This window comes from Piliocolobus tephrosceles, chromosome 4 (assembly GCF_002776525.5).
Source record: "Piliocolobus tephrosceles isolate RC106 chromosome 4, ASM277652v3, whole genome shotgun sequence".
Lineage (NCBI taxonomy): Eukaryota > Metazoa > Chordata > Mammalia > Primates > Cercopithecidae > Piliocolobus > Piliocolobus tephrosceles.
Genome location: NC_045437.1, coordinates 63,473,940 through 63,489,533, shown reverse-complemented (window position 1 = coordinate 63,489,533; position 15,594 = coordinate 63,473,940). Strand labels below are relative to the sequence as shown.

General features: G+C 37.2%; 1 protein-coding gene across 2 annotated transcripts in view; it reads right to left on the bottom strand.

Annotated features, from left to right (window-relative positions):
* IL6ST (interleukin 6 signal transducer) overlaps window positions 1-15,594 on the bottom strand; it is a 58,291-nt gene that overhangs the window by 21,682 nt on the left and 21,015 nt on the right. Inside the window, exons 4-8 of one of the 2 annotated variants that reach the window (XM_023210526.1) lie at window positions 11,993-12,298; window positions 10,702-10,822; window positions 6,661-6,827; window positions 5,884-6,038; window positions 3,011-3,170 (exon numbers count right to left, since the gene is read on the bottom strand). In XM_023210526.1, the coding sequence (XP_023066294.1) occupies window positions 3,011-3,170; window positions 5,884-6,038; window positions 6,661-6,827; window positions 10,702-10,822; window positions 11,993-12,298 (909 nt within the window). Of the gene's footprint in view, window positions 1-2,241; window positions 2,288-3,010; window positions 3,171-5,883; window positions 6,039-6,660; window positions 6,828-10,701; window positions 10,823-11,992; window positions 12,299-15,594 lie in introns of those variants that run through there. The other variant, XM_026456497.1, reaches the window with a different exon arrangement.

Sequence of the window (15,594 nt, the reverse complement as noted above, 5' to 3'; positions counted from 1 at the left end):
GCCCTTCAACTGCATGGTGTCTCTACCTCTTTATACCAGCATTTTCCCATCCCAGCATAACACACCTGGCTCTTCCTTCAGTCAGGGTGATAGCCCGATGATTCCAGTTATACTAGAACTCTTTTCTAACCTCAAAATTGTAAAGGTAAAAATGTATCCTGAGCAACAACTAAATAGGCATCACTCTTTCTTATAACTTCATGCTCTTTATTGTTTGTATACTGCACTGTATTCTTGTGTATTTATCTGCTTGAATCTCCTGTACCAGCAGCCTTTTCCCAGCCTTCCTGGGTCTGCCTGTCCTCACTTCTGTTTTGTCATCTGTAATTGCCTCTTCATGATCAACATATCAGTGCTTAGATTTTATTCAACTCCTCTCTTATTCTATTAAATACCAGGTCTTCTGATTATAAAAATTTTGAAAAATTAGTTTATATGATTTTTAAAGAAAAAAATGAACTTTTTGAAACAAAGTTTTTAACAGTGAAAAATAAAAATGAAATAAATATAAGTTGATACTACTTATCGCTGAAAATCAAACTGGAAAATCTATTTAAACACATTGCTTACCCCTAAATATTCATAGGAATAATAAAACAAATTAAGATAAATGTACTAAAATAAGTTTATTACTTTAATGTAAGGATGATTGAGAGTGATGGGATGTAATAAAAACAAATGCACAGTATTGTTATGATAATCACTAACCATCTGAAAAAGCACTCCATAAAACAGTGTTTTTTCCCAGAGACAGTGTCTGACTCTGTTGCCCAGGCTGGAGTGTAGTGGATGACTGTAGTGCACTATAACCTTCAGCTCCTAGGCTCAGGTGATCCTCCTACCTCAGCATCCCAAGTAACTGGGGTGTGGCCACCATACCCAGCCAAAACATAAATTGTTAAATACCAGTAATTAAATTTGGTTTTAAAAATACCTGCAGTATTTTATTTTTTAAAACTTTTATAGTAGCCATTAAATGTAGTATAGTATATAATTTTCAGCAGTAAGTAATATCAACTGACATTTCATTTTTACTTATCATTGTTAAGCTTTTTATTGCAAAAAGTTTGTCTTTAAAAAAATCAATGGCGTTAACTGGCTTCTCAAAATTTTTATAAATATAATAGCAAGATATGGTAGTCAGTAGAATAAGAAAGGAGTTGAATAAAATCTAAGCAGTGAGGCTGGGTATAGTGGCTCGTGCTTGCAATCTCAGCACTTTGGGAGGCCGAGGCATGTGGTTCACTTCAGCTCAGTAGTTAAAGACCAGCCTGGGCACCAAGGCAAAACCTTGTCTCCACAAAAAAATACAGAAATTTACTGGGCATGGTGGCGCGTGCCTGTTGTCCCAGCTACATTGGGGGCTAAGGCAGGAGGATCGCTTGAGCCTTGGAGGTTGAGGCTGCAGTGAGCTGTGTTCATGCACTCCAGCCTGGGCAACAGAGTAAGGCACTATTTCCAAAAAACAACAAAAAAATCTAAGTACTGACATGTTAATCATGAAGAGGCAATTACAGACAACAAAACAGAAAGGATAGGACAGGCAGACCAGAAAGGTTGGGGAAAAGGCTGCTGGTACAGAAGTTCAAATACATAAATTCACATGAGTACAGTGCAGCACCCAAACAGAATAAAGAACATGAAATTATTTTAAAAAAAAATATGAGCTGGAAATATTTCCTAACATAAAGAGAACCCAGAGATTTCATTCACTCATTGATCTGACGAAGATTATGTACACTTGGTCTGTTAAAAATGCACACAGGCACTAACCACAATATTGTAAGTATTTCATGAACTCCTCCCCATGTTTCTCATTTTAAGGATTCCTGGTCAAGACAAAGCAATCTGGCTGAGGACTCCCAAAGCAGCAATAGCCAAAATTGCTTTCTTTCTCAGCATTTATGAGTTAGAGAAAATTCTTAGGGGAGAAGGGTACTTTTCTGCCTTTGACATTCTCAAGTCACATGACCTAAACCTCTAGAAGAGCTGGAAGTAAAGGGATATAGGTGGTAGGGGATTTTTTCAGCCACAGCTACTGCCACTGATAACTAAGAGATGAGTCTGTGATAGGAAGGTCTCAAAATGAAAAATGTATGCCACAGGATTATTTCTTGAACTTAGTAACATCAGCTGCTTTGCAGTGAAGCTCTTACTTTAGACTGTACACTCTTTTTGTGCCTTTTTTATTCTATACCATATATATTATCTATAGGAGAAAAAAGGAAAATAAAAACTAACCAACCAAAATTCCAAGATCAACCGCTTCCCAGGGGCTTATCAAATGCTATTAGAAAAAAAATGAATAAAAGGTATAATACAAATATCTTTTTGATAGTGAGGGTCTAAGGTATAGTTGCTAGACTGTGATTTTAATGATTCAGGATGTGATTCTCTAGTTAGGAGTATCTCTGGAGAAGTCTCCTTGAGTAAAATGTTCTAGACTTATCAACAGTTAAGTCAACGGTTTTCTGATTATCTAAGTCACCATTCCATGATGACTTTTTTTTTTTGAGACGGAGTCTCGTTCTGTCACCCAGGCTGAAGTGCAGTGGCGCGATCTTGGCTCACTGCAACCTCCGCCTCCCAGGTTCAAGCGATTCTCCTGCCTCAGCCTCCCGAGTAGCTGGGACTACAGGCGCCCGCCACCATGCATGGCTAATTTTTGTATTTTTAATAGAGAAGGGGTTTCACCATATTGGCCAGGCTGGTCTCGAACTCCTGACCTTATGATCCGCCCACCTCAGCCTCCCAAAGTACAGGGATTACAGGCGTAAGCCACCCCACCTGGCCTCCATGATAATTTAATTAGGTATCAAATAGACTTATACTATCAATGATCCATATTAAATTTTACATCTTAATGTCCTTAAAAATGAAAACATAAAATACTGCAGTTTGAATAAAATGATCACAAACCAAGAAGCAATGAGGCTATATTATTAAAACCAGAACCAATTCACAGATGGAATTCCAATAGCTTTACTTCTTCATATACTTATTTACTTACTATCTTCATAGGTGATCCCATTTGCTTCTTCACTCCAGTCACTCCAGTATCCCTTACCATCTTCCTTCATACAGCGAATCCTAAACACATATTCTGTAAAAGGTTTAAGATCTTGGACAGTGAATGAAGATCGGGTGGATGCTGTATCTTCAGGGGGAATCTGAAAAAAAGCAAACCAACCAACAGAAAACCTCAATTAGTAAGGTCTTCTAAGTTGTGTTAAAATTTAGAAACTTTTTTCTTCTGCGGCACAGCCTTGCTCTGTTGCCCAGGTTGGAGTGCAGTGGTGCAATATTGGCTCACCACAACCTCTACCTCCCAGGTTCACGCGATTCTCCTACCTCTGCCTCTGAGTAGCTGGGACTGCAGGTGCCCACCACCACTCCCAGCTAATTTTTGTATTTTTTAGTATCAATGAGGTTTCACCATGTTGGCCAGGCTGGTCTGGAATTCCTGACCTCAAGCAATCCACCTGCCTCGGCCTCCCAAAGTGCTGGGATTATAGACGTGAGTCACTGCACCCAGCCTAGAAACTATTTTTATTTATTTATTTTTGAGACAGAGACTCCCTCTGTGGCCCAGGCTGGAGTGCAATGGTGTGATCTCGGCTCACTGCAACATCCACCTCCCGGGTTCAAGTGATTCTACTGCCTCAGCCTCCTGAAACTATTTTATTGAAACAAGACTAATACATTAAACTCAACCTCTGGAGAGAAATAAGTGTAAGTTAAAAAGCAGTCAAAATCAGTAAAATTATTAGGTTTGGGGAGTATGGAAACATCTATTATCTTTCCTTTTTTCCCTTTATTTCTTCCATAGGGCCTATAGCTTAGGATTCTGCAGGAAACAGATGGCACACTCCACTTAGAATAATTCAAGGAGGGCTTCATAAAGGGACTACGTACAGAGTATATGGATCCTTAGAGAGTGCAGTTAGTACTGCGGGGCTTAGAGCTGTTTCTACCTCTAGGCCCAAAGGGATGAGGAGAAGTACCAGAACCTGAAAGAAGGTCAGCTAGAGAGGGCTGTCTTGACAGGCAGTGACCTTCAGTTGAAAGACAGCCAGCCGGGTGCAGTGGCTCACGCCTGTAATCCCAGCACTTTGGGAGACTGAGGTGGGTGGATCACCTGAGGTCAGGAGTTCAAGACCAACCTGGCCAACATGGTGAAACCCCATCTCTACTAAAAATACAAAAATTAGCTGGACATGGAGGTTACAGTGAACCAAGATCACACCATTGCACTCTAGCCTGGGTGATAAGAGTGAAATTCCATCTCAAAAAATAAAAGAAAGAAAGAAAAAAAGACAGCCAGTTCCCAGGAAGAAGCGGGGAAAATCAACATGCCAATTTCACTGTTCTTCTATCTGTCTTCTCTCCTGCCTAGTCCCTTCCTTCCATTAACCAGTCATAAGGAAGCTACAAAGAATGGGAACCCACAGATAAAATCTATACAGGTCAGCATGACACAACAAAGAGAAGGGTACAGTATAGATGTGGATGGGCAAAAGGAAGATATCCAGCCCAAACAAGAAAAACAAAAGTTTTCCTGGCTTTTAAACTTGGCTTTCAGATAAAAAAGAGGAGATTAAATACAGATAAATAACTGGTCACATCACTCTAATAATTTGATATTGGATACAAAATAAATGTCAGTGTTTTTTGTAGCACTGAATTAAGATTCTGTACTTAATATCACATTTTGAAGAACTTCAGGTATGTATATTCTCTGTACAACATGAAGCATTAATCCAATTTTGTTTTATTGCTTTTTCTGATTGTATTCTCAGCCCTTTAGATAAGTAGTAAAGTCATCAGCCCAATTCCCTTACAAGTTCACTGTGACCAGAGCAACAAAAGCAAAGACATACTGTTTGTGATAAATGGAATCAAAACAGAGAAGAGTATGGATAGCTGAACGCTATGGTGATAGCCTTTTTAAAAGCTCCAAGTATTTCTTTCGCCGGCATCATCATCTTTAGGTATACTATCCTTTTCAGTCCTACAAGTTCCCTACCAATCCCTTCCTCTACCTCAGTGGTTAACAAACTTTCTATTAAAAGGTAGATAAAATATTTACTAATATTTTAGGCTTGCAGGCCAGATAGTCTCTTTTTAACTACTCAACAATTCCACTGTAGAATAAAAATAGAGACAGTATGTAAAGAAATGAGTGTGACTGTGTTCCAATAAAACTTTATTTACAAAAACAAGTCACAGGCTGATTTTGGTGAACTACGGCACACCAATCCCTACACTAGCTACCTTATCCTTATAATCTCTTTATATTTGCTCCTCCACTTAATTTGCTTCTTATTACTTGTATTCTTTGTATCTCACATCAAAAATGCCATTTCTAGGCTGGTGGTGGTAGCTCACATCTGTAATCCCAGCACTTTGGGAAGCCAAGGTAGGATAAACGCTTAAGGCTAGCAGTTTGAGAACATCCTGGGCAACATGGTGAGACTCCATCTCCACAAAAAAATAATAATAATTTTAAAAAGCCAGGTATGGTGGTGCACACCTGTAGTGAGGCTAAGGCAGGAGGATCACTTAAACTTAAGTTTGAAATTGCAGTGAGCCACCGGCCTGGGCAAATGGACACCTTGTCTCTAGAAGAAAAAAAAAAAAAGCCATTTCCTATCACCCTATATCATTTTCATGTTTTACTTAAAGGTTACTGTATTTAGCAAAGCTGTATTTTCTATCTGGATATCTTCCTGATTCCCCTTGTTTGAAATAAAGACCCAGAAGAGGTGTCAAGGAAAATATTTCACATAACCAGAAACTTAAAGACATTTAGAAAATGACTGAACCATTTTAAGATTAGAGGGCTGAAAGGACTATTTGAATAAACAGTAACTTTCAATTTACCTGGCTCCAAGTTGAGGCATCTTTGGTCCTATATTGAATGTTATATTTTAGTCTTATAACACTCTTAATACTTGGGTTGGTCCATGTCAATTTTAAGATACTAGACAGTTCCTCTGAGTTGATCACTGATAAATTATGTGGCGGATTGGGCTTCACTGAAAAATAAAATAAATCCTAAGGTTTACTATGCTTTACAATTTCATATAGAAACTCAAATATACTCTTTATATTGCCCTTCCTTTATTTTACAATATTCATTTATCCTTACCAAATGAACTAAATTCTCTGAAAATTATGCTATGCTATATATATACCTCATAATGGAAACAAAAAAGACTTCCAAGGAATCTTTAGTTTTCCTTGTTAGTTTACTACATTTGTTAGTCTCTTCAGGTTCATATGTCAAAAGACAAATACTTATGATATCAAATTTTTAAAAAACAGAATAAAAATGGAACATACATACTGTAATTACAATGGTGTAAGATGTTTGAGAACAGAAAATATTCAAAGTGAAAACAGCTGTTAAGTATGGTTGGATTATGGATATTTTTCTTTTTCCCAATTCTATTTGATATTATTGATAAAATTACTTCATAAAAATCACTAAGATAAATAAATGCTTGTTTCTACATTAATCAAAATCTAAAATCTACATTAAAATCTAAAATTTAAAATCTAAAAACTACATTAAAATCTAAAAAAATCTAAATATAAAAACTAATTTATAAACTACTACAGTGTCAAATAAACTCTCAAATTCAGGTTTATAACTACCTTTATACACAGGATCAAAATTGATATGATCTGACGTAACCTTCCCAAGGGCATTCTCTGCTTCTACCCAGACTTCAATGTTGACAAAATACACAGTAGAATAATCAACAGTGCATGAGGTGGGGGTGTCACGTTTTGCTTTGCAATCAGCAAACTTGTGTGTTGCCCTAAATACAAAAAATCGAAGAATCAGTCATTTAAAACACATCTGAAAAAATCAGAGTGAAAAAAATTACTTGCAAAGAATTTGATGAAAGACTTAGATTGTTGTAGCAAACTTTGCAATAAATTGTTGATCACTAACAAACTTTCTTAAACATTAACCTTTCTTTAAAATTGACTTTGATCTATATCTTAAGACATAAAATTATTTTCAAATTTGTAGTCTAAAAATATTGTGCATTAAAATTTTATGCTCCATCCCCACTGATTCCTCTCCAAAAATTATCTATTTCCTTGTGATCCCAGTGCTGTTTTTTCTTTTTCCTAAAACAGAACCCTTACTGTACCAGAAATTTCTTTAAGCACAATATGCTAGGTGACAGGAGGTTAGGGGTAAGAATTTCTATCACCCCTGAGCCTTTAGTCTGAGAGCTAAAATCTCTTAGCCTCTTTCTAGTCAAACTTAGGCAACTACTTTCTGATTTCTATCACTATGGAAAGTTCCAAGCAATATTACTATATTTATTTTTAATTATATAAATTATTCCTCAATTAAAAATATTTATATATAACACTGTTTTTAAAAATAGAAGGATAAACCAAACCCCAAACTGAACCAAAACAAAAACGGTCAGCCTCTAAGGAGAAGAAGGAAATAAGGCAGAGGATTCAGGAATAGAATATAGACTTTTCTGAACATGTCTTAATACTATTAACAGATTTGACTTTTTGGATTGTTTTATATAATTATTAAGAAAAATTCCTAAAAATCAAAAGCAAAAAGAAACATAAGAACTTGTGTACTGAGGATGTAGTATAATCACATAGAAAGGAACTATTCAAGTAACATTAAAACACAGTAATTTGACTACTACACATCCTTCATAGAGAAAAACAGTCTTAAAATCATTCTTAGTAATCATTTTGTTGGTGCTAATACTGGTGTTATTATTCTGCAGCTGCTGTATTAACCATAGGATAAAGCAAATTAATAATTATGTTAGCGTTGTGAACTATGTTTTTCAGTTCATAAGAAAGAAGATGTAGATGCCAGGTGAATGTAATTATGTAAAAACCTATAGTCCTAATTTTAAACTGAAAATATTAGTATGAATTCGTATTTTTAAAAGCTGTATTATATCTCAAACCACAAAACATGTCCCAACTCTTTCGACTGAAAAAATCTAAACACTATGACAAACCAGTAGTGATGAATTCCTGTAGCACCCAGATTGTAGTCTATAAATATTATTTCACACTAAATGAAACCAGAGAGTTTTGGGAAAAGATTGATTCCAGGTCTGGGTGAGGAAATACATAAGATGAGCCTGTAAAAAAGCATGTTGTATCAGAGAGCTATTAAAGGCTAAGAAAGTTGTGTTAAGTGGTGGTGGGTGCCTATAAACCCAGCCACTCGGGAGGCAGTGAGCCAAGATCACGCCACTTCACTACAGCCTGGTCAAAACAGCAAAACTCGTCTCAGAAAAAAAAAAAAAAGGATGAATGAGCCAATTTGAATAAAGTGCCACTGATCAAAGATGGGACAATCCATAATGAATTAAAACACAACAAATATGTTTAAATATAAATTCATAATGAGAAAGAAAAGCCCTCATTATCTACCTTTGGAGGATACTAGGTAATCAACTAATTATAAAACTGGTAATTAAGGAAAAATATTAAACCTATCTTGCTTCTCTTATCTGAACTGTACTTCAGGGTAAACCACAGCTGATAAAGGCAAGTTTTTCTTTATGCATTTCAGCTAAAACAAACAAAACACAGAATACCACAGTTTTGTAATTTACATACAAATTATAATCAGGATGACTGCTCAAAGCTGTAAGGGAAATACTAGTGGGAAAACAATATGGTTAAATTTTGGAAACATTCTGTTGAGTTATAAAACTTTTCACAAAAGAGTATATACTATATAATCTCATGTATATGAAACATTCTGTAGCAGGAAAAAATAATCTATGGTGAAGAATATCAGACAGGTAGTTGCTCATGGGGTGGGGCAGTTGCTGAGACTGGCTGGGAAGAAGCAGGAGGGAACTTTCTGGGTGGTGTTAGTAATGTTCTATGTCTTGATACTGAGTTCAGTTACACAGGTGTCTGTACTTGTTAAAACTCACTGAATGATACACTAAGATCTGTGTTTTCACTATATGTAAACTTTATCTGAAAACTATACTGAACTCTAGTTCATGTAAATACCGAAGTGATTAAGAATGAGGTATATTAATGACTGTAATTCACTATGAAATACTGAAGTGATTAAGGGTGAGGTATATTAATGACTGCAACTCACTATGAAATACATAAAAAAGATCGATTGAGAGATAGAAGGATGCATAGATAAATAGGTGATAAAGCAAATACAGTAAAATGTTAATTGTAGAACCTAGGTGATGGGTATGCAAGAGTGTTCACTGTAAAATTCTTTCAGTTTTTCTGTTTGGAAAAAACAAATGGGAAACTTAGTAAAATAAAGGAATAAGGCTGACAACACCCAAAACCACTGCTCAATCTTAATATCAGAAAAAAGAAAAACAGTGAAACATTATCTGGTCATTCCTGATAGAAGTACACATCACTCCTACAAAATATTTTTTTTTGGGGGGAAAAAAAATCAAACCCAAATCTGATGAAATCTGTATATCTAACAGCAATTTTTTGGAAAGAAAAAGACAAGGGGGTCAGGCGTGGTGGCCACGTCTGTAATCCCAAAATTTTGGGAGGCAGAGGCGGGCAGATCACGAGGTCAGAAGTTCGAGACCAGCCTGAACAACACGGTGAAACCTGTTTCCATTAAAAACACACACACACAAAAATTAGCTGGGCATAGTGGCACACTCCTGTAATCCCAGCTACTCAGGAGGCTGAGGCAGGAGAATTGCTTGAACCTGGGAAGCTGAGGTTGCACTGAGCAGAGACCACGCCACTATACTCCAGCCTGGGTGACACAGCAAGACTCCATTTCCAAAAAAAAAAAAAAAAAAAAAAGACAAGGGAATATGTTAAACAATGTACAGTGTATAACAGTTTAACAACTGAATTGTAAGGAAAAAGAATAGAACCTATAGTTCAAGAGACACATGACATAAATTCACATATACACATATTTATGAAACAATGGGGGAAATCAACACTAACTGAAAATGTAATATTTTATATCTGAGTGTAACAATGGTATGTTGTTACGCTTTTTTTTAAATGTCCTTATCTTTTAGAGATGTGTACTGAAGTATTTTCGGATGAAATGATATGATGTCTGCGATTCTCTCTTCAAGACAATATGGGCAAAGAGTACCTTTGAAATAAGACTGGTCATGAGCTGACCAGTGTTGAAGCTGAATGATGGGTACGTATGGGTATTTATTACACTATTCTTTCTACTTTATTTATTTATTTGTATATTTAGAGATGGAGTGTCACTCTGTTACCCAAGCTGGACTGTAGTGGCATGATTTCGGCTCAGTGCAACCTCCACCTCCTGGATTCAAGTGATTCTCCTGCCTCAACCTCTGAGTCACTGGGATTACAGGCACCTGCCACCATGCCTGGCTAATTTTTGTATTTTTGGTAGAGACGGGGTTTTGCCCTGTTGACCAGGCTGGTCTTGAACTCCTGACCTCAAGTGATCTGCCTGCCTTAGCCTCCCAAAGTGCTGGGATTACAGGTGTGAGCCACCACGCCTTGGGGATTACAGATGTGAGCCACCGTGCCTGGCCTCTTCTTTTATATATTTGAAATGTTACAAAATAAAAAATTAAATGTTTTAGAATAGCATTTAATATTATTGGTAAAATAAAAATTCCAGCAAAAATGACTAACTTAATAAATCTAACATGAAACAAATTTAAAATAACATACCATTCAGATTTTAAAGTGAAGTTTGTCTCCAAGTGTGTTTCCCTTCCACGACTCCACTCACACCTCATTTTCTTTCCCTCATTCACAATGCAACTCAAATTTTTAGGTTTTTCTGGAGGTACTAAAAGGGATTAATTAGCATCTTTCAGAAAGCTTTGTATCCACAAATATTATGCAATTTATATACTACCCAAGGCATTTGCGATCTAGATTAGATGAAAAAATCAAACCCAAGCAAAAAGTATGGCACAATGAAAGGTAGATGAAAATTTCTTTTCTATCCCAACTCTTACACTTCTTTTTAGGTAGTAATACATATACATCCATCCTAACTGTCATCAACTGGTTTGCTTCACATTAATTTTCGACGTAAAATCAACTTTCATTTATAACTGGAAAAAATATCAACTGATTTCTCCATTAAGTGTATTTTTAAAAGTAATATTTACATATGTTTGTAAGAGGCAATTAAGTAGAAGTCAAAATGATTCATTTGTATTTCTCTTCTTATTGCTTTCCCAAACTCTGCTGGAAGAAAAGCAAATGCCAAAACAGTAAAGTCTGGGTGATCCACAAATTAGATAACCCACTTTTGGATCACAGTAAGTTAATTTTGTTTACTTTGTTACTCCAAGGCCAGGCACAGTGGCTCACGCCTGTAACCTCAGCACTTTGGGAGTCTGAGGCAGGTAGATCACCTCAGGTCAGGAGTTTGAGACCAGCCTGGCCAACAGGGCGAAACCCCATCTCTACTAAAAATATGAAAAATTAGCCAGGCGTGGTGGCTTATGCCTGTAGTCCCAGCTACTTGGGAGGGTGAGGCAGGAGGATTGCTTGAACCTGGGAGGTGGAGGTTGCAGTGAGCTGAGATCACACCACTGCACTCCAGCCTGGGTGACAGAGTGAGACTCTGTCACCAAAAAAAAAAAGAAAAAGAAAAAAAAGGATTTACTCCAGTATTTGTTCACTTTCTTCAGGTAGCTGCTTTACATATGCATTTTCTCAGCAATTAAGGGATACTGAGAATTACCATCATTATGTCAATTCAACAATACTTTCTTGTGGTGGGGGGGTCTCATGTCAAGTATTTCTCTAGTAAACTGAAACTGCTTGACTTTCAGGAAAGACAGGAGACTTGTAGTTCCTACTTCTAAGCTTATTTTTTAAAAACCAAACATGTCCAAGTCACTAAGTCCACAATTACTACATTTTATAAAGATGAAAGGACAACATTAAAGATGCAGTTCAATAGTCATGACAAAGTCTGAAATAAGACAAAAACAAAACTTACAGCCTGAAATTATTGTGATTCCATAAACATTCTGTTCAAGCTGTCCGAATGTAAGTATGTTGCAAGTGAGCTGAATATTTAATGAAGATATATCTGTAAAGGTGACACTGGATGCTGTTCTGTTTATGATAGTATATTGCTCCTTAGGAATAGTAAAATGGTTTGTTTTCCAGACAATGTAGTTAGCATTTACATGAAAATAATCCATACATTTTTCCTTTAGCACACAAACTGCAGTGAAATTAGAATGAAGTTGTACAACTGGAGATTCAGGACTGATATAACCACATGGATCTAGAAGTTCACCTAAAAAGGAACAATAGAAAATATATAAATAGACTGAATTTTTCTGGTACAAAAAGATATCTAGCTGGTAGCACTCAACGTAGAGTCCCTCAACCTTCACTAAAATATTCCTAAAGACACAGAAAAAGACAATATACAACTGAAAATTAATGCGATTAGAAATTAATGCCTGAGTTTGTAAAGAAATATACAAATTATAAGGATAATGGAACTGAATTAAGAAAAACCCATTCATGCTTTATAGTCCATGGTATAAACTATTTCTTTAAGAAACACAGACTGCCTGCAGCATGATTCATACTTGCCCCACAACCTATCCTGTCCCTCCATTTAGACCCCAGGTCTAAACTAAACTCTCCAGAAAACAGGCAGTGGTAGTCTCCTCCACAGTCCTGAATGCTATTGTGGAGTACCGTTGGGGTCACAGACAGACAGTATACATTGTCCACACATCAAAACTCAGATAACAAAGGAAACAGCAAGGGACCAATACAAAACAGGAAGAATAGAACAAGATGGCCAAATAGTTTAGTTTTAAGAATAAATGCATGGGCCCGGGTATGGTGGTTTATGTCTATAATCTCAGCACTTTTGGGAGGCTGAGGCAAGAAGATCGCTTGAGTTCAGGAGTTTGAAACCAGCCTGGGCAACATAGGGAGACGCCATCTGTACTAAAAATAAAAAAAATTAGCCGAGTATGGTGGTGCACGCCTATAGCCCCAGCTATTCGGGAGGATGAAGTGGGATGATGGTGTGAGCCCAAGGGGTCAAGGTTGTAGTGAGCCACTGCACTCCACCCTGGACAACGGAGTGAAAATAAATGCACGGGATAAGATCACCTATTTAAAAACAAAGAATCAGCTTGACTAACATGCCATCTCTACTAAAAATACAAAAATTAGCCGAGTGTCGGGGTGGGCACCTGTAATCCCAGCTGCTTGGGAGGCTGAGGCATGAGAATCACCTGAACCTGGGAAGTGGTGGTTGCAGTGAGCTGACATCACGCCACTGCACTCCAGCCTGGGAGACAGAGTGAGACTCAGTCTCAAAAAAACAAAACAAAACAAAGCAAACAAAACAAAACACAAAGAATCAGATCAGGTAAAAAAAAAAATTAAACACAACTATACACTTTACTTGATGACATCTCAATCCCTATCTGTAAGCACTAAACCCCCGTGCCCATTAGACATATACCTTCAACAGCCCATTGGACATATATCTACCTGAGATATCCCATAGCTATTTTTAAATGAGCATGTCCAAAACTATATGTATCATAATCTTTTCAAACTTACTATTTTTTATTCTTATTTCTCTGCCTCTGCTAACACTACCACTCCCATCTAGACATCTAGGCCAGATACTATGTAGTCATCTTCCAACATCTCTCATCAGCCTCCTCTAACCTTCAACTTAACAATATTGCACTTTGTTGGTTATATATGCTTAATAAGCATCCAACCTCTTCTTTCCAATGCTACTTTGACTGCTGAAGCACAGGGCACTATATTATATCAGTCTGACCTCCGTCCAGTTTATCTTACATACTACTGTCATGGTTACTGTTCTAAAATAATTATGACATTTTTCTACTTTCAATTATTTAGTGCCTACTTATTATCAAGACAAAAGTCCCAACTATTTGACATGGTTTCATTCTTTTTCTCTAGCTTCAATGTCCACAATTTTAAGGTAGCTTTCCTCAATGAATCCTATTTGCTGTAGGGTTCCTGGGTAGTTACCTATGAAGTTTTTTTGAGATTAAAAATTACTAGCCTGGGCAACACGGCAAAACTCCACCTCTACAAAAAAAATACAAGTATTAGCCAGGCATGGTGCACATGCCTGTAGTCCCAGCTACTTGGGGGTGAGGGTCAGGTGCTGAGGTAGGAGGACTGCTTGAGCCCAGGAGGTCAAGGCTGCAGTGAGCCCAGGAAAAATTATAAACAGTTTTTGCAGTCAAAATTGTATCCCCAAATGGAATCCCAGGATCTCTCATAAAGCTTGTAAAATGCAGAGCTGGAATGTGTATTTCTTTGTTTCAAACTTATAATGTGGCCTGTTTATATCATCTTGCTGTTATTTATACATGTCTACTGTAAATCTTAGTGCATATATATTACTCTCAATTTCCAATAGTATGGTCCTTCATCTAGTGGAGAATCTCTACTAAGTTACTCTGTGATACTGGGTCAGAACTTACAACTCCCTAGACATCACTTTATTCTTTGGCAAAATCACTTGTTAAACTTCCTTTAAAGTAATTATAGGGACGTTAAATATGAAATATACTCTAGAGTACTAAAAACATAAGATATAATTAGAGACTCAATATGATTAATTTTTACACATAGAATAAGAGAAATATTAAAAATGGGCTAATGGGTTGGGCACAGTGGCTCACACCTGTAATCCCAGCACTTCAGGAGGCCGAGGCAGGCAGATCACGAGGTCAGGAGATCAAGGCCATTGCGGCTAACATGGTGAAACCCCGTCTCTACTGAAAATACAAAAAATTAGCCAGGCGTGGTGGTGGGCACCTGTAGTCCCAGCTACTCGGAAGGCTGAGGCAGGAGAATGGCGTGAACCCAGGAGGCGGAGCTTGCAGTGAGCCAAGATCACACCACTGCACTCCAGCCTGAGTGACAGAGTGAGACTCCACCTCAAAAAAAAAAAGGGGGCAAATGTTCCGTTTTTCAAAGTGAGACACAGCTTCACTAAAACCATCCCATGCCAAATTAATCCCATTTCATAGGGCTACCAGGCTGAGATTAAATTGTAAAAAGAAAGTATTTCAATTAAGAAAGGTATCTGATAAAGTTATTTTGAATGTTTATAGGGCAAGATGAAAACATGTCATGTGAATTAGAATACACTATAACTGAGTTGGACGCAGTGGCTCACATCTGTAATCCCAGCACTTTGGGAGGCCGAGGTGGACGGATCACCTGAGGTAAGGAGTTCTAGACCAGCCTGATCAACATGGTGAAACCCCGTCTCTACTAAAAACACAAAAATTACCCGGATGTGGTGACCCGCACCTGTAATCCTAGCTACTCAGGGGGCTGAGGCAGGAGAATTGCTTGAACCTGAGGGGCGGAGGTTGCAGTGAGCTGAGATTGTGCCACTGTACTCCAGCCTGGGTGACAAATCGATTCCATCTCAAAAAAAAAGAAAAAAGAAAAAAAGAAAAACAAAGGAAAAAGAATATACTGTAACTGATATTACAATGAATATTAATATATTACTATTTTGCTTTTTTTTTTTTTTTTTTTTTTTTTTTTTGAGAGGGG